We start from the raw sequence: 24,680 nt of genomic DNA, 5'->3' as shown, positions 1-24,680 counted from the left end.
TTAAAATTTAATTGAAACCATGGTTTATTGTGATAGTTTTTAGGGTGTGGAACAGATGGTGCAAGAAGGGCTTTGTGTGCCATGTGCCTCTTCCTTGGAAATATGAGTGCTTAACAATGACGTGTCACTCATAAAAATGACAGCGTCAGCTGTGGAAGTGTGTGCCCAAGTGTAGTGCTCACCCACCCACCCTTTTTTTTGTGAGCTCGGATGTAATGAATAATTTCTCCAAACAGGTTTGAAAATGGGTCAGCGTATTTCCACGAAGACGATCGCGAGGGCCTCTTAAAAGTCTGCCGCCTCGTGATCCACTCGCACTATGAAGACTACACGGCCGAAGGTTTTAACGTGCTCTACAGCAAACAGCCGATGATCTATATCAGTTCTGCAGCCAGAGCGGGCTTGGGCCAGTCCCTTTGCAACCAGGTAGCACAAAACTTGAAGAGCATTTTTGACATGTTGCATCTTTTGAAAAAAAAATGGTCCACTCAGTGTTTAGTGTCGAAGCAACACAATCCTGTTGTGTTTGAAGTGAACAGCTTTATCACCATCCTGTTGTGTTTCTGTTACATGATTCCTGTGTATATGTATATGTATGTATACATATATACACTCACACAGAAGGTATATTTTTAGCCTCACAACAACAACCCTGTGAGGTAGGTTAGCTGAGGGAGAAAGCGAGATAGTGACTGGCCCAGAGCAGGAATTAGAACCTGGTTCTCCCCGTGCCTAGTTTGATACTCCAGCCACTTCCCTTCACTTCTTGAGAGCTCAAACACTATCATCTGAGTGTTTTATGGAAATTAAGGAAGTGAGCCAAATCCGACCTGTTTTGTGTACATCCTGTTAACAGTTGGAAATGCAGATAAGTCCACATTTGGAAAGCTTGATCTGGTGGATCCTCACAAGGCTCAGGGGGTTGAATCCTGACAGCCGGTGTGGTCAGGCGCTCAGGCTAGGACTGGAGAGACCCCGAGTTCAAATTCTCCATTCAGCCACAGTGTGGCTTTGGGCTGGTGGCACACACGTGACCTCACAGGGTTGTTGTGATGGTAAAGTGGAGGAGGGAAGGAGAGAATCATGAGCTCTGCCCAGGACTCTTTGGAGGAAAGACAGGATGAAAATGTAATCGCTAGATCCTTCGGTTTTATAGCTTACATGTTGCATGAGAAAATGAAGTAAATCTAAAGACATGCTTTCTGCTTGCAAATACTCAAGAGCTGTCTATTCCCACCACTGCAGAGACTCGTGCACAAGGAACTATAGAGCAGCACTAATAGCTGCTTTCCTTCCACTCAAGTTCTTTGGAACCACATATATGTAAGGGTTTAGAGAAATGGCATGTTGTGCCTAGCTGGCGGCGTTTAGGGTTTTTTTTTTTTAATGTGCTGGTGGAATAGACTGCAGAGATGCTCAGTCAGGCGTGTTCAGGAGTTGAACGCTCCCTCCTCTGTGATTCTTGAGCTAATCAGGTCATCCGAATGTCACTGCCCTTCTTCCTTGTTGTGGCATGAGGCCGTAGGAGGCTGTGGTTGTTCTACCATAATGGTGTGTGTGTGTGTGTGGCCTAACTGGAATTACTTTAAATCACTGGGAAGAAACACTGGAACAGCAACGTTGAGTGCTTTCTGGCAGCAGCTGTGTGAGCTGTTGAAATGATAGAAGCCCCGCTTTATTTATTTAAAACATTTCTGCCTGCCCTAAACTCAGGTAGTAAACAAAGGGAGAGTATCACGGTAATGTACAAATAAGCAAAAAATAACAAGCCGTGAAATCTAACTATTGAGTGTCTCTATTGTAAATCAATCAAATTAAAGCAACATTATAGTCAAATTAAGCAAGATAAACAGAGAATATATATACACACAGTGTAGGTGATTACAGAAGGCAAAGCATCATATATAAATAATTAAAATATAATTCAGCAGGATTTCCTATACAGTATTAAAGTGCTATGTGCCTCGAATTGACCAGAGGTCTAAACGGTAATCACCAAAGTCCCAGTAAGTTTTGATGAAACAATGCCAGAAGGTCTTCAGTGCAGTAAGTTTCTATTGGAGAAACAGTGCATATGATCTCATATGAAGACAGTGTTAGGCGGTCGTTATATCACAGGCCACGCATATACACCTCCACTAGTCATTCAATATTCTTTTAGCCTTTAGCATCTGCCTTCCATTTTGGCACGTGCCAGGATGAAGAGGTGAAACGGGCAGATTGCTGGCTTCCCGCCGCAGTTGTGTATCCATTCTTCATTGCCGCCTAACACTGTCTTCATATGAGATCATATACACTGTTTCTCCAATAGAAACTTACTGCACTGAAGACCTTCTGGCATTGTTTCATCAAAACTTACTGGGACTTTGGTGATTACTGTTTAGACCTCTGGTCAATTCTAGGCACATAGCACTTTAATACTGTATAGGAAATCCTGTTGAATTATATTTTAATTATTTATATATGATGCTTTGCCTTCTGTAATCACCTACACTGTGTGTATATATATTCTCTGTTTATCTTGCTTAATTTGACTATAATGTTGCTTTAATTTGATTGATTTACAATAGAGACACTCATTAGTTAGATTTCACGGCTTGGTACTTTTTGTTTATTTGCCCTAAACTCCGGGCAGCTAACGATGCCACAACCAGCTCAGGAGGATACAAAACATACCAGTCCAATTAGCAAGGCTAAAACACAGATTACAAACACACACGCTACAAATTTAAAAGCAAGCAGAGGCTGCTAAATCTCCCGAAACCATTTACCCCATGCCAGCTTGGTAGGATTGCTGAACTGATCAGTCCCCCGTGTAGCAGAGATCCAAAGGGGTGTAGTAGGTAGAGCGCTGAAATTGCAATCTGGGAGACTTGAGTTCAAGTCTTCTAACTCCCTTGAAAGTTCTGCTAGGTGATCGTGGACCAGTCACTCTTTGGCCAACTGCAGAGAGTTGTTGTGAGGATAAAATAGAGGCGAGAAGAATGATGTTGTTGTCAGACTGTGGCTTGCTAAAAGTTGCAACTCAGCCCACCTCTTGCAAAAAGACAAAAGTCCATTGATTTCAAAAGGCTTTACTGAAGATAGTCAACCAATAGAGTACGCATTCCAAGATACATTGATCTTAGCTGAACTGTAGAATTGTTACGAATGCCAAGCAAAGGATTAGGTACAGAATAAGCAGTTCCCCTCAGGCCCCAACCTCCCCCATAGTTTTCAAAACAAACGGCCCGAGGGTGAGAAAAGGAACGTTTCCCAAGGGCGGCAGGAAGGCGGAGGTATGTAGACGATAACAATCCCTCTCCCTCTGCTAGGCTCTCGGCAGCAGTCTTCCCACCTGCAAGAAGCACACTTAATACACTGACAAAGTTAAAATGGAGTCTCTTTGGCTTAAACACAACCAGAACCTGACAGTTGTAAGCCACTTTGGATCCCCGTTGGGTAGAAAAGCAAAGTATATGTATCCAAATAACTAAAAGTACCATTTCAAAATAGCTAAAGGGACCGTTTCCACTGCGGCCCCTCTTAAAGATCTGAAATAAACATTTCAAAGCCGATTTCTCGATCCTCTCTTTTTTTCTCTCTCTCTCTCTCCCGTAGCTTGGATTGCCCCTTTCCTGCATGTGCCGGGTGCCTTGCAATACCATGTTCGGCTCACAGCATCAGATGGTAAGTACTGCCAAAACAGCGGGACTGTGCCTTGGTCGTTTTATGCGCATAAGTAATCTGTTCCTTGTTTGTTTGTTTTTGTGATAGGATGTCGCTTTTCTGGATAGGCTGATCAAAGAGGATATCGAGTCTGGCAAACTGCCCATTTTGCTTGTGGCCAATGCTGGTAGGTGCCATTAGTGATTTCAAATGGGCCGCTTTCCTTCCTATGGCCCTCCCTTTCTCCACTTGCCCCCTCCCCTTCCGCCTGCCTTGAAATTAACAGTTCTTTCTGTGTTACACTCTAAGTTGTTCTGCTTGGGCTTAGTTCTCGCCGATGTGGCAAGCCTTGGCCACGTCAGTATATTTTTTTGTGTGGGGAGTGTTATTTATTTTATTCATTTCACCTGTACCCTGCTTTTCTCCCCATTGGAGACCCAAAAGGCGTACGTCATTCTCGTCACCTCCGCTCTATACTCACAACCGCCCTGTGAGATAGGTTACGCTGCGTATGATTAGCCCAAGGTCACCCAGTGACCTTCCGTGGCAGGGTGGGGGTTCATACCTGGGTCTCCCAGATCCTAGCCCAGCACTCTTAACAACCACACCAGCTTTCAGTGTGCAAGATTCCCCTTTCCTACCCAACCCAGTGGGCACATCCATCTGTGGATGTGATGAGGACAGCAGCCTGTGGGAGTGATGTCCAGGTGGAGCATTCACATGCACAATCCTCACCAGCATAGTCAGTTTTCCGGGTTAAAATGCAGGAAATCCAGCACAGTTGACTCAACTTGCAGGGTAGTATTTTATGTGCATACCGTATGTTCTAGTAATACATCCATATATGGTTGCGTGGCGGCCTGAGAGATGGAAGAGTTGCAGTGGCTGGGTAGGGAGAGGAGGCCTCTTTTATTATCTCCCCACCATTACCACCTATGAGTAGGAGAGAAGTCAGTGGGTGGGACAGTTTGACCTACGCTCAGGAGATCCATGTAGATAGGAGAGCGAGGTTGAATATGGAGACTAGAATAGGTTGGGGACTCTACTATTACATCTAAGGTTAAACTCTTCCTCTGAGATAGGGATTTTTCCATACCAGGTTTGTGATGCAGCTCAACTTCTTAACTGTTTCCCCCTCTCTTTACAAAACAGTTAAGAAGCTGAGCAGAACTTTGTTTTCAGTTGTTGCAGCTATTAATGACCAGTATTTTTAGGCTGATTTATTTATTCTCTCTTCTCTCCCCTTTCATTACAGGTACCCCAGGAGCAGGGCATACGGACAAGCTTGGGCGTTTGAAAGAACTCTGTGAGCAGCACGGCATGTGGCTCCATGTCGAAGGGTATAACTCTATTGTCATTGGATCAAGATGGGTAGCCGTGTTAGTCTGTCTGTAGCAGTGGAAAAGAGCAAGAGTCCGGTAGCACCTCTGAGACTAACAAAATTAGTGGTATGGTATGAGCTCAAGCCAGTCCAATGCATAATGACCTACAACCTATGCTGGATTGTGACACTTTCTTCACACAGGCACTGGGGGGCTGACCTTTTCTTGCTTACAGGCAGCTTGCTAACCTGAAACAACTATTCACCCACAATGATAAATTACTTAACACTAACATGGACTCTGGTACCAAGGCCTGCAACAAACCAAGATGCCAACTTTGCTCTCATATCAATCCGAGCAACATCATCAGTGGACCCAACAACATCAGCCATACCATCTCGGGTTCATACTTCTGCTCATCCTCCAATCTGATTTATGCCATCACGTGTCCGCAATGCCCCTCCACTCTACATTGGGCAAACTGGCCAATCCCTTCAACAAAGAATTAATAGACATAAGTCTGACATCAAGAACCATAACATTCAAAAACCAGTGGGGGAACGTTTTAACATTCCAGGACATTCCGTTGCTAACCTAAAAGTAGCACTTCTCCTGCAGAGGAATTTCAAAGGGAGATTAGAAAGAGAGACTGCTGAATTGCAACTGATAATGAAGCTCAAGATGATGCATCCGCCTGGACTGAATCAAGACCTTGGCTTCTTGTCTCATTACCAATGCTAATTTCTCCACACTCCACATACCCCACCCTATTCAATCACGCCTGCCATTGTCATTCACCTGCTGTTATCATTCGGCTTTTGTAATCACTTCGCTCTCCAAGATATAAGGACAGATGGACTCACATTCTAGCTGTATCTGAAGAAGTGAGCTGTGGCTCACGGAAGCTCATACCCTATCACAAATTTTGTTAGTCTCAATTGTCATTGTTAGACTTGTTTTTTGTTTCTGGTTAAGCTAAATAACTAGATATGCTAGCTCATCCACAACAGTAAATAACGTGGGTGTGCCGAATTGCAGCCGTTCAGCCATGCTGTGGGGGTCACAGATGGTACCAAAGAACAAGAGCTTGTGTGACTTTCCCCCCCTGTTTGGGGTGGGTGGGCAGCTTTAGAATGCCAGAGAGTGATACTCTGATCAGTGGAGCAGATGCTGTGCAGTGGATTGTCTTGTCCTTTCTCCTGCGTTACAGGCAACTGAACCCTCCCCCACTCACCCCTAAATCTGGACTTCTAGAATAAAATAAAAGTTTCCAGAATATACACAATAAAAATACACATGAGCACATCCCAAAAAAATCCTTCCCTAATGTAGAGCCTTAAAATATTCAACATGAAGTCTAAAGCAAAATGTTACCCTCTACTAGAAGGAAAACTGTTCATATTTAATCTGTGCTGAAGATGTTTTTACATTTGTTCTTCCCACAGGGTGAATTTGGCCACTTTGGCCTTGGGTTACGTCTCTTCATCTGTACTGGTAAGTTGTGGGGGGCTTTTTAAAATTATTTTTCTCTTATTACTTTATAAAGGCAGGTTGACTCTGTCTGTCTAGTGCTGCTCATCGCCTTAAGCAGAAATTAAAATGGGAAGAACCTTACTTAATATCATTTCTCTGATATTTAATTATTGCCCCTATATATTTTGTCACAGAAGGAGTAACGGAATCATTTGTATACAACAGTAACCGAGTAAGGAGTGGATGGAACATTTTAAAGAATTATATATCATGATGAAATTAACTTTCATGTTTTGAAAAGAAAATCTGAATAACACTCATGGGATTTAGCAGTACAGTGTACGGAAAACATAGAATGAATTCTGAAACAAATATAAAACTCAAAAGACAACTTTGGTTGTCTGTTTTTATTTACCCTTTTTATGACAGATGTTTGCATTTTCTCTCCTTATGGGAGGCTCATCTCTCATTTTTAGGATCTTACTTTCTAGATTGTTTTTATTTAGAGTTGTATTTTTAAAAAAAAACACACAAGTGTTCCTTGCTTTCTTTAGGCAGCAACCAAATGCAACAGCATGACCTTGACTCTGGGGCCTTGGTTAGGCCTCCCAGCAGTGCCGGCCGTGACTCTCTACAGACATGAGGATCCCTCTTTGGTAAGCTGGTCTGTCTGAATAGGTAGATGCGGCTTTAGGAGGGGCTGTGGCTCACTGGAAGAGCCTTCGCTTTGCATGCAGAAGGTTCCAGGTTCAATCACCAGCATCTCCAGTTGATGCAAAAGATCTCGAGACCCCGGAGAGCCGCTGGCAGTCTGAGTGTACAATACTGACCTTGATGGCCCCAGGGTCTGGTTCAGTATAGGACAGGTTTGTGTGGGTGTCTGATGCTGTGGGGCTCGTATGGTGCTGTGTGGTGTGGGGGTGTTGTGTACTGAGCCTGGAGCTCGGAATGATGGCAGCTCAGAGTGATTTCAGCCCAGAGTGAATTCAGCCAAGCCAATGCTCTTTATTTGTGAACCAGAACAGACAACAGCAGACACTACTCAACCTACAACAACAACAGGCTGAACAGAAGCCCTCAATATATATAGAGAAACCCCGCCCCAAGAATAGCTATCAACCAATAAGACCTTGTACTTTACAATACCATCATTTGCATTAACTTTATACAAAGTATAAGATAGGCAGGCCACTGATTGGTCTTTATTTGCAAGGACCGATTGGCTGCTGCCTTCCGAAAGTAACCAATGAGTGTGCAGATAGAATAACCAATGAGATTGCAGGCATTTGGAACCCTGGCATAACCTGAAGCTTAGTGAGTGACAGTAATACATTCAATATAGCAATTACCTTAGAGGCCTTGTCTGGCCTAACTCAGCCCAATACACAACACCCCTTTCCCCTTAGCTTAGAACACCCTGTTGTTCGCAAAGTCCTACAAATAGGCTGGGGAAGGTGAATCAGAATACATTGGAGGCCTGGCTAAGCCCTAGTTCAACCCAATACATAACGGGGGCAGCTTGGTGTGTCCAGCTAGGGATAAAATTTGGAGGAGCTGTTGAAAACAAGGGTAATATTGTGAAGACTCATCACATGTGTGCCACTGTCAGGATTTCAGAAAGAACTGTCAGGGAAACAAGGGGAGCTTTTTCAGGGGGCCTTGAGAGTTACGGACGCTAGTAAATTTTGAAATGATCCAAAGAGAGTTTGCCTGTCTCTACTCCCAATGCTAACATGGATGTGTAAGTGCTGGCTTACAAGGGAGCTTGCTGTGTTTATACTGTATCTCCTGACCAAGAGGAGAGATTTGAGGTCTGATCTCCTAGACAATAGAAATGGCTTTACAGAATAGCCTGCTTAGCTTTGCTCCCCTTTTCTACACAATCAGAATCTAGAATTTTAAAGAAATTTGTGTTTTCTAGAAAATCTAGTGCCAGAAGCCTTTATTTAGATAGGTTTTAGTGGTCAATATGAAAGACCTGATGTTGGAAGCAGTGTTTGAGCTTTTAATCTGTTGGTATGTGGTGGGCTTTTTTGCCCCCTCAATTTTCAAATCAGTTTTTGGAAGAAGGCAGCATAACAAAGACAAACTGTATATTGTAAGTGTGCTTTAAATGGGAGGGAAGGAGCTGTCGGGGACAGGGTCTCTTTTGCTTTAGCTCCCCAACCATGGAACAAGCTTGCCTGGTGATTCTTGCTTTTTGGTGCTGTTTTGTTTTCTCAAGCTAGGTAGTGACTTTAAATTAAGGTTTTTATGTATTTTTATGTCTGTTATAAGCTGCCCTGGGTTCTATAAGGTAGAAAGGTGGCTAACAAATGTTTTAAACAAAAAAAATATATATTCAGCTCGACCATAGTTGTCTGAATGGTTTGGTATCTTCATTTTGTATGACTTTCATCAATTTGAGCTCATTCAAACAAAAAGCAAGGTATGAAACTTTAAAATAAAAAGTAATCACTAGTTATTATTTATTTACTTACTTATTTATTTATTTTGCTTCCAGTCCTTAGCCGCAGGTCTGACCTCTAGTCAGGCAGTGGAGAAGCTTCGTGCCCTGCCCCTGTGGCTCTCTTTGCAATACCTTGGACATGATGGGATTGTCGAAAGAATAAAACACGCATCTCAGTTGGTAAGGAGTTGGGCATTTTTTTGTGTTTTTCATCTCTCTCTCTCTCTGCTGGCCAGTTATCAGTTTCCTGATGGGTGGGGTTCCCCTATACTTCATTGCCAGCCAAATGCTCCTGAGAAGCCCCACGGTCAAGGCGTGAAGGCCAGCCGTCCCGTCCCCCCCCGACCCCATCCCTATTGCCATCAGTAGACCCATCTTGCATTAATTTGTTTCATCTAAAAGTGGGCTGCTGCATCTCATGACAATGAGTTCCAGAAGTTAAATCGCTCAGAATACACACAACTGAAGCCACAGGGTAGGAGAATGCTTCGTACCATGCTCCATCATGGCAGTTGCTCATGGCTCTGGTTTACACGCAGATCCTAAGATAGCAGGGGGCCGAGGTGGATGCTGGCCATGTGAACTGGCCTCAAGTGAATGTTTTTAAAGGCCACAAGATACCACTATTTATATAGTACTTGACCCAAGCCAATAGATCCAAACAGGTCAAGTTGTTTGGCAGGACTTGGCAAATGCTGCTGAAAGAGCCACTAGGACAGGAAGGCCGGGGCATGCTCTTCCTTTAATTACTCAGTCGATACTTAGAAATCTCCATTGTTGCTGCCTTTTAATTGCCTGTTTCCCAGCAAAGGCCATTTGGAGAGTTCTTACAGGGCGTTGCCATAGCAGCTTCCAAGCACTGGGAGAAGATTGGAATGGCCTGTTGCAGCAGATGAGGGGTAGGCAGAGAGAAGCGGTTTGATGGTGTTCCGACCTCTACCATTACTTAAAGTACTTTTACATCAAAACTCACGCTACCGTTTAACATTTGACGATGCAAACTTTTCTCTCTCTCTCTCTCTAAAGTGCTAAGTAGTTTTAGTTTTTTGTTCTCGCAACAACCTCATGGGCTTATCGCTGTTGTTGCCATTTTATATATGTGAAGAAATATGCCAGAAAGGTAGTGCGTGACTTGACAAAGGGCATCCGTTCAGTTGGAATTCATATGTAAATTTGATTCAGTCAGGTTTGGATTGAATAGAGACTATGAATGGTTATCTCATTATCAGAAGCAACTGACCCCATTATCAGAAGCTACTGATTGCATCTACTCCGCCCTCCTCTCTCCACCTATATATCTGACCAGTTTCTTCTTAACCTCCACGCATCTGACGAAGAGAACTGTGATTCTCGAAAGGTTATGCTACAGTAAAGTTGGTTAGTCTTAAAGGAGCCCAGGTCCAAGTCTGCTCACATGTATTTTATTTTTATTTATTTACTTTACTTTTTTACTTTATTTACTTAAAATATTTATTAGCTGCCTTTCTGCTTTAGGGCATTCAAGGTAGATTAGTGTTTAAAAACAACAATCATAAAAATATGTGCAAACCCAGAATTTAAAACCACAATTTAAGACTGCCAGTAAAAAGGAAAAACTAAATTAAGCAACGCAAGTCCTAAATGGAACTATATATCAAGGATGGTGAGGCGTATGCTAGTTGCACACCGTTTGATTCTAGTTTGTTCAGTTCCTAAATTTCCTTTATATCATTGATATCAGGGCTTTTCCCCTTCTACTCTTATTTTTCTCTTTCCTTTTAGAGTCAGCGACTGTTGGAAAACCTGAAGAACCAAGATTTTATTAAAACATCAGTAAGTTTGCCTTTTTGATGTCTTTGTACTCCCCCTGCAACCCAGCCCCTATCCCCTAGCTTGAGCCTCAAGGAACCTGGCTTCCCTAACATGAACATTTCTGGATGATATCGTCTGTCATTACTGTGGCAAGTATCTATCTCATACAGGAATAGTGTATAAATTGTAATTTGACCATTCGCCAGCACACTTAGAAGTTGGTTTTATGTATCAGAAATCAAGAAGTATTTGCAGAGTTCTTATAACAGATTCATCCCCCCCCCCTTTCTCTTCTCTAATTGCATATCCAAGGTTGAAGATGAACTTAGCTCTCCAGTCGTGGTATTCCGATTTTCCCCTGAACTTCCACATTTAGGTATGTAAACTTGCGGCTAAAGATAGAATCTTAAATGCCTTTACCATATTATGATTTTCTTTGCAGTTTGATTGTGTGTTTCATCAGTTTTGCTTTGAAATAATGAATAGTTTTGTATTGCAGTCTGTTGCCAGCTTCACTACTGATTCAAGAGCTATTTAAAAGACCCAAATTGCCCACGTCTCTTGGTTGTGCATATTTTACCCCTGATTCTTTTCTCCGTTCTGTATATAAGTAGAAAGTGGTAGAAGCGACAACCTTGAGGCTCGCAGTGCCACCAGGGACCCCGTGCCTGTGTATCTGCAGCACTGCTTGTCCGCTCCCTAAGGAGCTTCGCAAGAGAGCTACACCAGCAGTTGAGCCTGGCAAGGCACGACAAGGCCCCAGGTGGGCATGTGCAACCCACCCTTCCCCTGACAACCCCGCCAGCTTCCCCCAATGGCCATGAGTGGCAAGCAAAGGTGCAGCCAATGCACGGGCTGTGATCCCTGCGGCTTGTCGATACCGCCACCACCACCTCTCACAGAAGAGCAGGCAGCCGGGGACCACAAGCCCCCGTGGACACAGCACCTGCATCAAGACATCTGGCTGGGTTTAAGCTACCTGGGGGCGGGGAGCCCTGGTGCTACAGGGACAGCCCCCATCACTGATGGGGCTGGTTATGGGACCACAGCCCCCTGGGCACTGCTGAGGGTAATGAGCTGCATGATGGGGCACCAAGTTGCCGGACCCTCCCTGCACAAGTGGGGGCCATTTCCCTGTCCACGGCCTTGCAACGCCCTTCCATGCCAGCATTGCACATCCCACTGGACAGGACTGGCCTTCCCAACACAACCACACACACAGATGTGAAAGGGTGGCTCGCTCTCCACCCCTGACCCCCCTGTTGCCGCAAAGGATCTCTCTGTGCAGATGAGGGGGACATCCTGGCAAAAACTACTCTCTAACGTGCCCTGCTGGGGAGGTACTCATGGGGATCTTGCTCCAGCAGCTGCTGGTCAACCTCCCCATGTCAACGGTGAACACGCTGCTCGCCACGACCAAAAGGACCTCCAGAGATGGTGGGTGGGGAGACTGGGAGTGGGAGGCTTATCCAGCCCAGACAGCCCTCGAGCTTCCTGGGCCGGGCCAATTGGGACTGTTAACCTGGCGAGTACTGCAAGAGAGCTGGTGTGTGCTTGCATCACCACATGCATGCTCCAGTCTTCCTGGTGTTCCACGTGGAAGCACTGATCCAAGCGGGGCCTCCACCACTTCTTTTTCTTCAGTAGTCTCTAGGTTAATGGTCTCAGTTGGACTGCGGGAATGGCAGGCAGCCACATGTCCAGACCTTCACTTTCACTGGTGAGGAAAAGAACCCCACAGTGGCTGCCCCTTCTGAGGATCCTCCAGGGATAGAGGATCCCCCCCCCCCTCAGTCCGCATGTGCGAGCAGGACAGGGACTGGCCTCCCCACCCAGATCATCCCCGCTCCCTCAGTACAATGGCCATCCGCCTGGTGTGTCAGGCCCCAGAAGTGCAGAGGGTTGACAGCCCTTCCACTCCCAAACATGGAAAGACTCCACATCTCACCCTGTTTGCAATGATGCTGAGTGAGGAAGGGGCCAGACAGGATGGAGCCAGAGTGCAGTGGCAGCAACCACGGAATTGACAGATTCCCGCCCCGTTCAGGGGCCGAGCCACCCATTGGGGCAGAGATGCCTCGTGGCTCCTTGGGGCCGTCACTTCCCTGGCAGCCCATATCCAGGGACCATTCCTGGGGATATGCTGTGGGGCTGCTCTAGGAAGGAGGAGCTCTTGTCAGCCATGGGCGAGCAAACAGGAGGGAGGGAGTAGTTGTTCGGCACAGTCTTTACTGAAATGTCAAACGTGAAGAGGATGTCTGGCCAACTTCCCTTGGCCAGGACAGGAGCTGCGCCTGTTTGCTCAGCAGTTGGAGGCACAAGAGCCATCCTCATGCTGCCTTCCCAGGAGGGGGGTTCAGTCATGGGCTGCCTGTGGAATGGCTCCATGGGCTGGGCTCGGATGGCACCCAAGGAGGTTCATCAGGGGCTGGAACAGCCATGCTCCTTGGCCTCCCTGACAGGCCATGTCCTGCCTGAAAGGGAAACATACGTGTGTGAGGGGCTGGGCCTCATGCAAGCCATGGCCAGATCTGCCTCATCCTGGGAGGGTTTCCATGGCCGAGGGCAGCAGCAGGGGCTCCATCATAGGTACTGCCAGCAACCAAATGATGGATGCCCCTCAGGCTGGAAAGTGCTCCTCGTCTGCATCTGGCGTTCTGCTCCAGTGGCTGGTTGGAGCTCTGATCCTGTGAAGGAGACAGTCAAGGGGTTGTGTGCACACCATTGCAGGGGAGTTGCCAGAGTGAGTAACCAGTCACCCCAGCTCACGACTGTACTCTCTTCTCTGCTGGGGGGGGGGCAGCCATGTGGTCTGAACGGAGCCCTGGCATGGGCTGCTCGGAGCCCTCCCCCCAAAAACAGTTGCATCAAGCTCAGCTTTCTGGGCAACTGCCTATTTAGCAGTCATGGGCTGCCCCCACCCCCCGCCAGCAAGCATCAACCACAGAGGCCAGTGTCGGGGGGGAGGTGCTGGTGAGGGGAGAGGGTAGACCAGTATGAACGAGCAAGCCAGGGCAGTCAGCTGCTCAACTCCTTACCTGTCAGTGCGGCCTCGCCCCTCCCCAAGCCAGGACTTAGGAGCTGGGTAACCCGTAAGGCAGCTTGGGGGGTGGTTTTTAGCTATTCTCAACTTAGCTGTCCTCCCATGTGTGAGTGGAAGGTGCACCCTGTTTTTTGCAAAGTTTCCCCAGTGTATTCTTGCTCCACCATCATGTGCGTTCCCTCCCGCCTTGCGCTCCCCATGGTAGAGGGCTCTAAGGCTGAGCCTCCAGCTGTATCCCACTTACCTGGGTTCATGGGTGCCCCAGCTGGAGGTTATATTGGGTGAGCAAGAGACTAACTGGCTGCTGAGGAGAGGGTGCAGCTATCACGGGGCCATGAGCAGATTGGTTGCCATGGTAGTCTGTATCCTGTGTTCTGCTGGGGTGCCTGGGTGGGGCCAGACATGGGGGGAGGCAAGTTTTTCCCTACAATGGGTGCCTATGGGCTATGACATCATTTTGCATGATGTAACTTTCTGCTGTTGTAGGGAGCGTTCCCATGCCTGAAACAGCTTAGGGAGTGGACTTACTTGTTCCCCCCTTCACCCCCGGTTACACCTGTGCCCAGCTGCCATGGCCAGCTGCTGGCAGAGGACTTGGGCTGATTGGCACCAGGCCACTGTGCCATTGTGGGGTGCCGGTTATGACAGCATATGTCTGGGATACACCAGCACAACTCCTAGTCGGCTTCCAGGGGACCTCAGGATTGCGCTGCCCGAACTGCATTGTATTGTTGACAGCAGTATAAACATTCACTTTTAAATGACTAAAATGGAAGAAGAAAGAATTTAATCTTAGTTAAATGAATTTCCTAAGCTAAAATGTATCCTTTTTCTTTCTTGGATTCAGATCAACTGTTACGTGCTGGCCAGGGTCCTATGATAATTGGCAATGAAAGATACGTTTGTGATACTTTCAATCAGTGGGTAGGTATGAGCACTCCTTGTGCCTCTCCAGCAGTACCAGATATGGGGTGATCCAAAATCTGAGAGGGTCCAGGAGTCAGATCTTTTAGTCTGACAAGAATCTTTTTCTTGCCACTTCTGAATAAGAATATGACAGGAAGTGGCTACCAAATTGGGATAACTGCAACAAAGTGACTCCATGCAAGAGCCGAGGTTTTTTTTTTTTGCTAAAGTGGATTCCAGCTTAACTTGCCCAGCAGCAGCACCAAGAGACTTATGGTTGTCCACAGCCAGATTTGTGGCTACCAAAATCCCCATTAGCTCTGGAATAGCCTGTAGAAAAGGCTTAATTTAAATTTATTTTGTGTCGTGCCTTGTGACGTATCCCCCAGCCTTATCTGGCTGACCCCCTTCGATGCCACCCCTTGTGAATGATTCTGCTAGCTTAGGACGGTTCTGATTTGGGATCTCACAGCTCCTGTCACCAATTGTGAAGTATTCACTGGTCGAGGGACCCTTCTGACAGGGAATAGAAATAGGGACCACTTACACTCCGGCTCAGTAGGTGTGTTGTAGACCTCTCCTCATGAGGCTAGAACTCAGGCTGGAAGCGGGTTCACTCTCTGGACAGAATGGAATCCTGCTGAGCTCTCACAGACACAAACTGGAACTAGTAGGTCACTTCGTTGCACCAGCACCTCCTCAAACTCTGCCACTTAGTCTGACAGGCTGAGAGCTGGTTCTCCTCAGGGCGTATAAGATAGGCAGGAATTATCAAACCGGACTCAGATGGCTAACAGAACAAATTAACTTTACTGAAGCACATTTTATCTTCCTCCTGCACAGCCTTAAACGGTTAAACGTTTCAGATACCTCATTAACTAGTCCTCCTCAGAGAACTCTCTAAACACATCTACCTTCTCTGGTTGCTAGCCCTCCACTCTCTTTTTTCCAGAGTCTCTCTTAACTGCTAAAAAACTCCCAACTACCCATTCTAAATGGTCTTAACTGCTCCTCCCTGTCACTCTCTCTCAACATTCTATTCAGGACTTGTCACTCAAACAGGGCCTGTCCGTCACATGCCTATATGTAGACTTGGGGCTGAAAGAGTAAATGACCTGTGGGTAGGCCTTAACATTGAGATCTGGTGCGGTGTAGTGGTTAGAATGTTGAACCTAGGACCATGGGACAACCAGGTTTAAATCCTAGCTCTGTCATAGAAGCTCACTGGGTAAATTTTGAGCACATTGCAGCCTCACAACGTAGGAAGAGGAAGGGAGAAGAGTATAATAACCTGTTTGGGGCCCAATAACGAAGAAGAGCAGAATAGAAGTTACAAATATTTTAAAATCTCTTTGTCTGGTATTTTGTTTTCAGCTAGGGGAGCAGTTGGCTCAGTTAGTGCCAGCCAGTGGAGTTGATGTGGTAGAACTCGAAGATGAAGGCACTTGTGTACGCTTCAGCCCCTTAATGACTTCAGCAGGTAACTGACGTACATGTGAATCTTGGCTGTTCTAGTAAATACTCTCTTAAGTGGTGAATGTTGTGCTTTCTTGAAAGTTAAGTGTGTGTGCTGTTCTGTTGAATGTTTGTGTGCTTGTTTGACCTCATCGTTGCTGACCTTAAACTGATCTCAGCACCAAGTTCAACTAGATATACATATGCAAGTGTACAGATGCAAGTGTACAGATTCACACAAAAGTTTAGTTGCAGTTCCCAAACCACAAGCAATCAGATGCACAGATTTTTTTGACTTCCGGTTTGGGATTCATGGAGGTCTAACGCAGCTCCATTTGTGGAGCTGACCGGATTGCCGTTTTAACCGGCCGGAGGGGTGAAAATAACCCGCGGCCGACTGCTCTCAGGCGGGGAGCAGGCAAAGAACGCTCAAGACCCTAGGGTGAGTTAGATCTCGGACGAGGGGGGGCTCTACACAAGGAGTCTCCCCCCCGATCCTTGAGGTCCCACCTTGCGACGGGTCGGCTATAATCTCTGCGGCAATTTTGGGGCCAATTCGGCTGGCATAAGACCTACATACCCAAGCTTCGATCGGGGAGGGAAGTCGAGAGGAGAATTTAAGATCGAAACAGCGATTACAACCCGAGAAAGCTGGAGAGAAGGTAAAGATCGCTATCTCTTGAAACGGGACAGATTGACAAAAACAGAGAGGAAAGAAAGTAGACTTTTAAACTGCAACAGACTAGCGAAAAGGAGGTGAAGACTCGGCAGGAGTTGTATTTTAAAAGAGACTAAGTTTAAAGAAGTTATTACAAAAATCGGACTATTGTTTTGAATACCTGTGGTTTTGGAGCTGTGGGAAAAAGACACCATCGCGAGACCTGCTGTGGGAAGACGGGAGACAGGAAGTGCGTAACAACAATAGAGTGGCTGGAGGGAAGCGGCCCTTGCCAAAGGACAGGAAGTGGGGAATCGCCATCTTTGAAAGTGGAAGGGTCGTGGCTTCAGCGGAAGAGGAAGTAGGCCATCTTGGATTATAATAACATAGAGAAACCATAGAGAAAAGACGCCCGACATTTTGGATATAAAAAATTAATTTTGGCAAAGATTGGGACATTTAAAAAAAAGGAAAACGTTTAATTATACGCCACGGAGCTGAGGAAGAGAGCAGATTCGTGGGAGCGAGCTAAAGCAAGCCCCACGATGTCGAAAAAAGAGTGGCAATCGGCAATAGAAAACTTGGACAAAAAACTTATAGACATGATGAAAGAACTTAAGGACACGAAATTGGAGCTTATTAAAGAGGTCAAGGAAGTTACACAGACAGTAAAGTCGGAGCTGTCAGAAGTGAAAAAAGGTGTGGAAACGATTAGCAGTGAATTACAAGGAACGCAGCAGAGAGTTAAAACAGTAGAAGACGCGATGGAGAATTTAATAGACACGCAACAAACAGAGATGAGGCTGGTGAAGGGGAGGATGTCAGTTGCAGAAACTAAACACATGGAGAAGCAGCTTCGTTTTCGTGGTCTGCCAGAAGTGGAAGGGAAGTCAGCGCAAGAACAGATGACTGAGGTGTTGGCTGATTACCTGGGGAAGGAGGAGGAGGAAATTGTGGCTATCCTAGATGTGGCGTATCGTGTGAACTCGAGAATTGCAACCCAGAGGAAACTACCAAGGGATGTGATTGTGCAGTTTACAACTAGAAATATGAAAGAGAGGATTGTGACCAAACAATTTCAAGATCCATTGGAGATTGATGGCAAGACGATTATTATAATGAAGGAACTGCCCAGATCAGTGTTATTGGACAGGAAAAAATATAGAGTGCTAATTCAGACTTTGAAGGACATGAATATCAGATACAGATGGGAGTTACCGGAAGGAGTGTCCTTTGAGTTTGGAGGGGCAAAAAAACGTATCAGATCTGAGCGGGAGATGGAGAGATTTATCAAGGACAATGAAAAAGACTTACCAACAAAACCATGAATATGGAGTGTAAAGTATTATCTTGGAATATAAATGGACTAAACTCACCGAATAAGAGAAAAAATATTTTTCATTGGCTACTAAAACAAAAATGTGATATTGTTTGTTTGCAGGAGACCCACATTAGAAAACAGGATGTAAAATATTTAAAATCTGGAAAATTGGGCAAAGAATTTGTAGCGGCTTCCAAAAAGAAAAAAAGAGGAGTGGTGTTGTATATAAAAGAGGAGCTGCAGCCAAAATTTGTTATGAGAGATGTGGAAGCTAGATTTGTAGCAGTGGAATGTAATTGGAACTTAAAGAGAGTGTTGGTAGTCGGACTTTATGCACCTAACGGTGCAAAGGAAAGCTTCTTTGAGGACTTAAGGAAGCACCTAGACGATCTTGTATATGACCAGATAATTCTTGCTGGAGATTTCAATGGAGTGACAGATTTGGAATTAGACAAAAAGACTACAAAAGCACAAAAGAAAAGAGGACTATTGCCAAAGCTTTTTTTTGAGTTGATTCAACAAGAGACTCTCGAAGACGTATGGAGGAGAGAATATCCTAAAACCAAACAGTTTACTTTTTATTCTGCAAGGCATCTTACATTATCAAGAATTGATATGATCTGGGCCTCAAAGGACTTAGCGCTATGGACTAAGGAGGTAGAAATAATGCCGATGGTAGGCTCAGATCACAACCCAATTATGTGGAAATTTGGAAAAAGGAGAAAAAGGAAAGCCTGGAGAATAAATGAGGACCTGTTACAGGAAAGTGAGAATATGGAAACACTGAGAAGAGAGACTAAGTTTTTTATACAATACAACGTGAATAAAGAAGTACCAACCAGTAAAGTTTGGGACGCGTACAAGGCGGTTGTAAGGGGCATACTAATGGACTTAAATGGTAGAGCAAGGAAAAAGAAAGAGGAGAAAAGACAAGAGATTGAGGAGAAAATAAAGGCCAAAGAAGTACAGTTAAAAAAGAGACCAGGGAAAAAGAAAATACATCAGGAAATCAAAATTCTTCAAGAACAGTTAACAGCAATGAGTAACAAAGAATTGGAGTGGAACCTTAAAAGACTGAATCAAAAAGCTTTTGAGGGTGCTAATAAACCTGGGAAATATTTGGCATGGCAATTAAAGAAGAAAAGGGAAAAGAAAATAATAAATAAAATTTGTGAAGAAAACAAAACGTATTTGGAGCAGACTACCATTAGCAGAGCCTTTTATAAATTTTACGCTAAGCTGTATAATAAAAAAGAAGTAAACAAAGAATCAATAGCATCATATTTGGAGAAAACCAAACTTCCAGAGATCTCGGAAGCTTGGAGAAATAAGTTGAACAGTGAAGTAACTGATGAGGAAATAAATATGGCAATACAATCCGCAAATCTAGGAAAGGCGCCAGGGCCAGATGGACTTACGGCTAAATTTTATAAGACAATGGCCAATGAACTGGCACCATTCCTAAAAGAGGTGATGAACGGAGTTTTTAGGGATCAAAGAATTCCAGACACTTGGAGCGAAGCGAATATATCATTGATCCCAAAAGAGGGCCAAGATCTGACTAGCGTGAAAAATTATAGGCCTATATCACTACTCAATAATGACTATAAAATTTTTGCGAAGATATTGGCGGAGAGATTGAAGGGGTGGCTCTCGGAAGTCATAGAGGAGGAACAAGCAGGCTTTTTGCCAGACAGACAAATAAGAGACAACTTAAGGACAGTGATCAATGCTATTGAATACTACGACAAGCGTTGTGACAAAGAGGTTGGTTTCTTCTTTGTAGACGCTGAAAAAGCGTTTGACAATTTAAACTGGGATTTTATGTTTGCCACTATGGAAAAGCTACAACTGGGAGAAAGATTCGTCAGAGCAATCAAGGAAATCTATAGAGACCAGACTGCAGCAATTGTAGTGAATGATGAATTGACCAAAAAATTGACGATTAGTAAAGGAACAAGACAAGGTTGCCCGTTATCTCCATTGTTGTTCATTTTAGTATTGGAGATTCTGATGATACAAATTCGACAAGATGAGGAAATACGAGGAATAAAAATAAAGGACTACTCATATAAGGTCAGAGCATTTGCAGACGACATAATGTTAATTGTAGAAGACCCACTGGAGAACATGCCAAAAGTGATAGGCAAGATCAAGGAGTTTGGAGATTTGGCAGGTTTCTTCATTAACAAAAAGAAGTCAAAGATATTATGCAAAAACATGACTAAGCAGAAACAACAATTGTTAATGGAAACAACGGATTGTGAAGTAACTAGTAAGGTGAAATACTTGGGAGTTGAGCTGACTGCAAAAAATATAGATTTGTTCAAGAATAATTATGAAAAATTATGGACTCAGATAGAGAGAGACTTGATCAAATGGAATAGATTGAACCTGTCATGGTTGGGCAGGATTGCAGCAGTTAAGATGAATGTGTTACCAAGAGTAATGTTTTTGTTACAGACAATACCAATCATCAGAGACTCTAAACAATTTGAAAAATGGCAGAGGAAAATATCAGATTTTGTTTGGGCAGGCAAGAAGCCTCGAGTGAAAGTAAAAGTTTTACAAGATGCAAAGGAGAGAGGCGGAATGCAACTGCCCAATCTGAGACTTTACCATGATGCAATCTGCCTAGTTTGGCTAAAAGAGTGGATGACATTAAAGAATAAGAAACTATTAGCCCTAGAGGGATATAAAAAAATTTTTGGATGGCACGCATACCTATGGCATGACAAAGTAAAGGTCAACTCGATGTTCCTGCATCATTTTGTAAGGAGAAGTCTATTTACAATCTGGAAGAAGTATAGAACTTACTTACAAGAAGGAACCCCCTTGTGGGTGGTTCCATATGAGGTGATAGATCCGAGAGCTGTGGATAATGAACAACAATGTTTAACGTATAAAGAAATAACTAAGATTGAAGTATCTAAACTTAGAATAAAGACGCAAGAGGAACTATCACCTAACTATGATTGGTTTCAGTATAGACAGATTAGAGACTTATACAACTCAGACTTTGCAAAAGGGGGCATACGAACAGAGAACTCGGAACTAGAGCAGACCCTTCTTAAAGAAGACAAGAAAAGAATATCCAAGGTATACCAAGTATTGCTGAAATGGTATACTGAGGATGAGATAGTTAAAACACAGATGGTGAAATGGGCTATAAATTTCAATAAAGAAATAACAATGGAGGCATGGGAATACTTGTGGAAAACTACAATGAAGACAACGACATGTATTAATATTAAAGAGAACATTTTCAAAATGATCTATCGTTGGTACATGACACCAAAGAAGATTGCGCTAGGGAATTTGAATACTTCTAATAAATGCTGGAAATGTAAGAAACATGAGGGCTCCCTCTATCATATGTGGTGGTCGTGTGAGGTAGCTAGGCAGTTCTGGGGGGAAATAATAAGAGAAATGAGTGAAATTTTACAGTTTCAAATAAATAAGAACCCAGAACTCCTGCTGCTAAACTTGGGAATGGAGGGAATTCCAGCCCATCATAGGACGTTGATTTTTTATATGACTGCAGCAGCTAGACTTTTGTATGCGCAGAAATGGAAAGTACAAGAAGTACCAACTATTGAAGATTGGATCTACAAATTGCTGTATATGGCTGAAATGGACAAGATGACAAGAAAACTGAGAGATCTGGACTCAGGGCAGTTCAACACAGACTGGGAGAAGCTGAAACAATACCTGGAGAAGAAATGGGAGGTGGGAGGAAAACTGTGGCAGTTTGAGAACTACTGAAATATAATAAAAGTATAAAAGAGAGGGGTGACTTTACCGGGGGAGGAAGAGAAATGTGAATTTATAAGCAGTTAGATTAATTGATTGAGATATATATAGATATGTATAGGTCAACTGATAGAGAATAATTAATGATAAGGTTTAAACATGAGGATTGACTAATTAACAATATTTTCTTTCTTTGACAAGATTTATATGCACCAAACTGAATGTATAGAAGAGTTAAATTGATTGAGTATCTGAGGAGTTATATAGAATTACCATAAAAAGTTGAAATGAGTAATATATAGAGAACAAATCAAATTGTTTGATTTAAATGTGGGAAATTTTTATGGTTTATGATATATAGGTTTATATAGAATTATTCAAAATTGGAAAATGGGATAAATTGTTTATCTAAAGACGTACAGTTTGGGTGTATAATAATTAAAGGAGTTAATGATGCACTGCTTAATATAATGGAGAATGTATATCTGTTTTAGACAGAGGAATTTAATAGAAGTAAGGGAAAAGGGACAGAGGGTGGGAAAGCTGTTGGAAGTCAACAAAAGGGGGGGAAAGGGAGGGGGTTAGAAACGAAAAATTAGGGGAAAATTGATTGTAATGTAAAAATAAAAATGTTCTAACCCAATAAAAAATTTTTCAAAAAAAAAAAAAAAAAGATGCACAGATTTTGATCTAAAACTAGACAATGGGAAGACTTCTCTCTCTCACTCAAAATGAGCTACAGAAACTGATGCTCAGAGTGGGGTGAGAGTTCCAGCTGACAGAGCAGCCACTGAGCTTCCATTCCCAGGAAACCTATGGAGGAAGGTCAAAGAGATTCTTTTTGTTTGGTTTGCCAAGTGGAGAACTTTTTCTCCCTCCCCCCAAGTACTGGAATTTGGCAGCATCCAGGGAAGATAACGCACAGGAGATCTGGGATAGACAAAAGAAAATAGAGCTTCATACAATGCACAAATTTACTTTTGGAATTTGGTGGTTTAACCACTGACACGGGTGGGGATTAATGCATAGGGTCCCTCAGATGCTGTTGGCCATGATGGCTAAATAGAACTTGTTCAGAGGCAGTAGACTACTGAATGCCAGCTGCTGGGGTGTGGGATAAGCAGGGTGGCAGGGGGGAGCAATAGGGTAAGAGAGTTCAACTTCTGTGCCCCTCTTGCGATCCTTCTGGGGCATGCAGTTGGCCATTGTGGGCAAATCAGGATGCTTGCCTAGACCTGATTCAGCAGGGGTGGTTCTTATTAGCCAGGAGAGCTAAATGGGACCTCTATGTTGGATGCAGTTGACATAAAGTGGGGAGATCTATCGCCTTCATTCCCCTGTTTGTAGGCTTTCTGGGGTCATCTGACTGGCCAACTGTGAAAACAGGATGCCATACCACCAGTGTGATCCAGTGAGTCTCATGTTCCCTATGGGGGGAAGAAGCACAGACTGACTGGCTTATGTGTGTGCCATGTCCCCTCTGACGGATCTGATTCTTCAGTTTTAGGAACTGAAGTGCAAGATGTTGACCAGTTGGTGGACTGCTTGAAAATGAAGGTTCCCGTGTTGACTTGCACGCTTCAACTAAGAGACGAGTTTGAGCAGGAAGTGAAAAGAACAGTCGGGCTGTCCTATGTGGAAGACATCAGCTGGCCTGGTCTTGGGGTGGTTAGGTGAGTGCCTTCTGCCAGGGCTTTTTCCACGTGGCATTTTGAAAGCTTCAGAACATTAACAATACAGCCTTGCTGAGCACACCTGCCCTTCTGGAATTTGGAGGAAGGTTAGAGGGCAACATAGCAAACGGGTGGCCATGTGATTAGGGCTAGCCACAAAATGTTAGATAGGTTTCAAGCCAAGTGACTTCCCACAGCAGAGGCAGCTGCTTCCAGATGTACATTCCCCACAGTTGCAAAGCAGATGCTTTCTGGGATCTCCTGAATTGCCTTACATCAAGGAGGCAGAGGACAGCCAGAATCAGCTATTTGGGAAGCAGGTGATCTTTGGTTTCCAATCAGTGAGGGGCATTTGGTCCCAAGGCCCTTTGGATTTTATTCCCAACAGCAAAGGTACAAATGAGCCAGGAAACACAAAGGTGGGGATCACTTTGGTCTAAAGCAGTAGGGCTTTTTATGTAAAAGCAGTATTCAAAGCACGGAAGTAAATGCTCTTTGATGTATGGATGTGTCCTTGAGATCAGCAGAATTTGACAGTTGTATCTGACATACAGCTGCAGCTGCAATGATTCACTCAACTTTTTAAAAGTCTTGTTTTGGTTTTTTGGTTGGTTTTTCATTTGCATGGTGTGCTCAGTGGAAGCACAGTAAAGATTTCAGTAGACTGCAAGATTCCAGTGTGGTGTAGGGGTTAAGATGTTCGACAAGGACAGGGGAGAGAGTTGGGTTAGTGTTCCCACTCAGCCATGAAACTCCCTGCCTGACCTTAAGCTACTCATCATCTCACAGGACTGTTATGATAAAATTGGAGGAGGCAGGGAAACTATGCATACCCCACGATCAGACTTCACAGAGGAAGGGGTAGGCAAGAAATGCCAAAAGCACCACTCAAATGCGAAGGAAGTTTTCCTAGAGTTGCTTTTGAGGCAATGAGCACCAAAGGCCAGGCATTTGCAATAGGAAGCTTGGAAAGCCACCTCTTTACCAAGATGGTTGGTTTTCCGAGCTGCCATGGAAAAAGCCAACCACATGGAGTTGGCAAATCTGTTCTCCCTCCTGCTAGCCCAGATGCCCTTCCATGTTCCCTAGGTGTGGGCGTGTCTGAGTTTTTGCTTTGCTGCTGCTGGAATTTTGAGAGTTGATGGTAGCAGGTCTGAACTTGATCCTTTCGAAGAGAACCAGACAGCA

The 24,680-nt window shown here is 44.3% G+C and overlaps 1 protein-coding gene across 3 annotated transcripts in view; it reads left to right on the top strand.

The window, feature by feature from the left end:
- The window catches only part of PDXDC1 (pyridoxal dependent decarboxylase domain containing 1), a 54,101-nt gene that overhangs the window by 22,013 nt on the left and 7,408 nt on the right, over nt 1-24,680 (top strand). For all 3 annotated transcript variants that reach the window (XM_054993008.1, XM_054993009.1, XM_054993010.1), the window contains exons 6-17: nt 237-426; nt 3,601-3,669; nt 3,757-3,835; nt 4,904-4,988; nt 6,416-6,464; nt 6,998-7,099; nt 8,947-9,072; nt 10,654-10,704; nt 10,996-11,059; nt 14,574-14,650; nt 16,007-16,112; nt 23,321-23,492. In XM_054993008.1, the coding sequence (XP_054848983.1) occupies nt 237-426; nt 3,601-3,669; nt 3,757-3,835; nt 4,904-4,988; nt 6,416-6,464; nt 6,998-7,099; nt 8,947-9,072; nt 10,654-10,704; nt 10,996-11,059; nt 14,574-14,650; nt 16,007-16,112; nt 23,321-23,492 (1,170 nt within the window). The remainder of the gene's footprint in view (nt 1-236; nt 427-3,600; nt 3,670-3,756; nt 3,836-4,903; nt 4,989-6,415; nt 6,465-6,997; nt 7,100-8,946; nt 9,073-10,653; nt 10,705-10,995; nt 11,060-14,573; nt 14,651-16,006; nt 16,113-23,320; nt 23,493-24,680) is intronic.

The sequence above is a fragment of the Eublepharis macularius genome, chromosome 12 (genome assembly GCF_028583425.1).
Source record: "Eublepharis macularius isolate TG4126 chromosome 12, MPM_Emac_v1.0, whole genome shotgun sequence".
Lineage (NCBI taxonomy): Eukaryota > Metazoa > Chordata > Lepidosauria > Squamata > Eublepharidae > Eublepharis > Eublepharis macularius.
The sequence above is the reverse complement of the archived record's forward strand: the minus strand, read 5'-3'. Positions and strand labels throughout refer to the sequence as shown.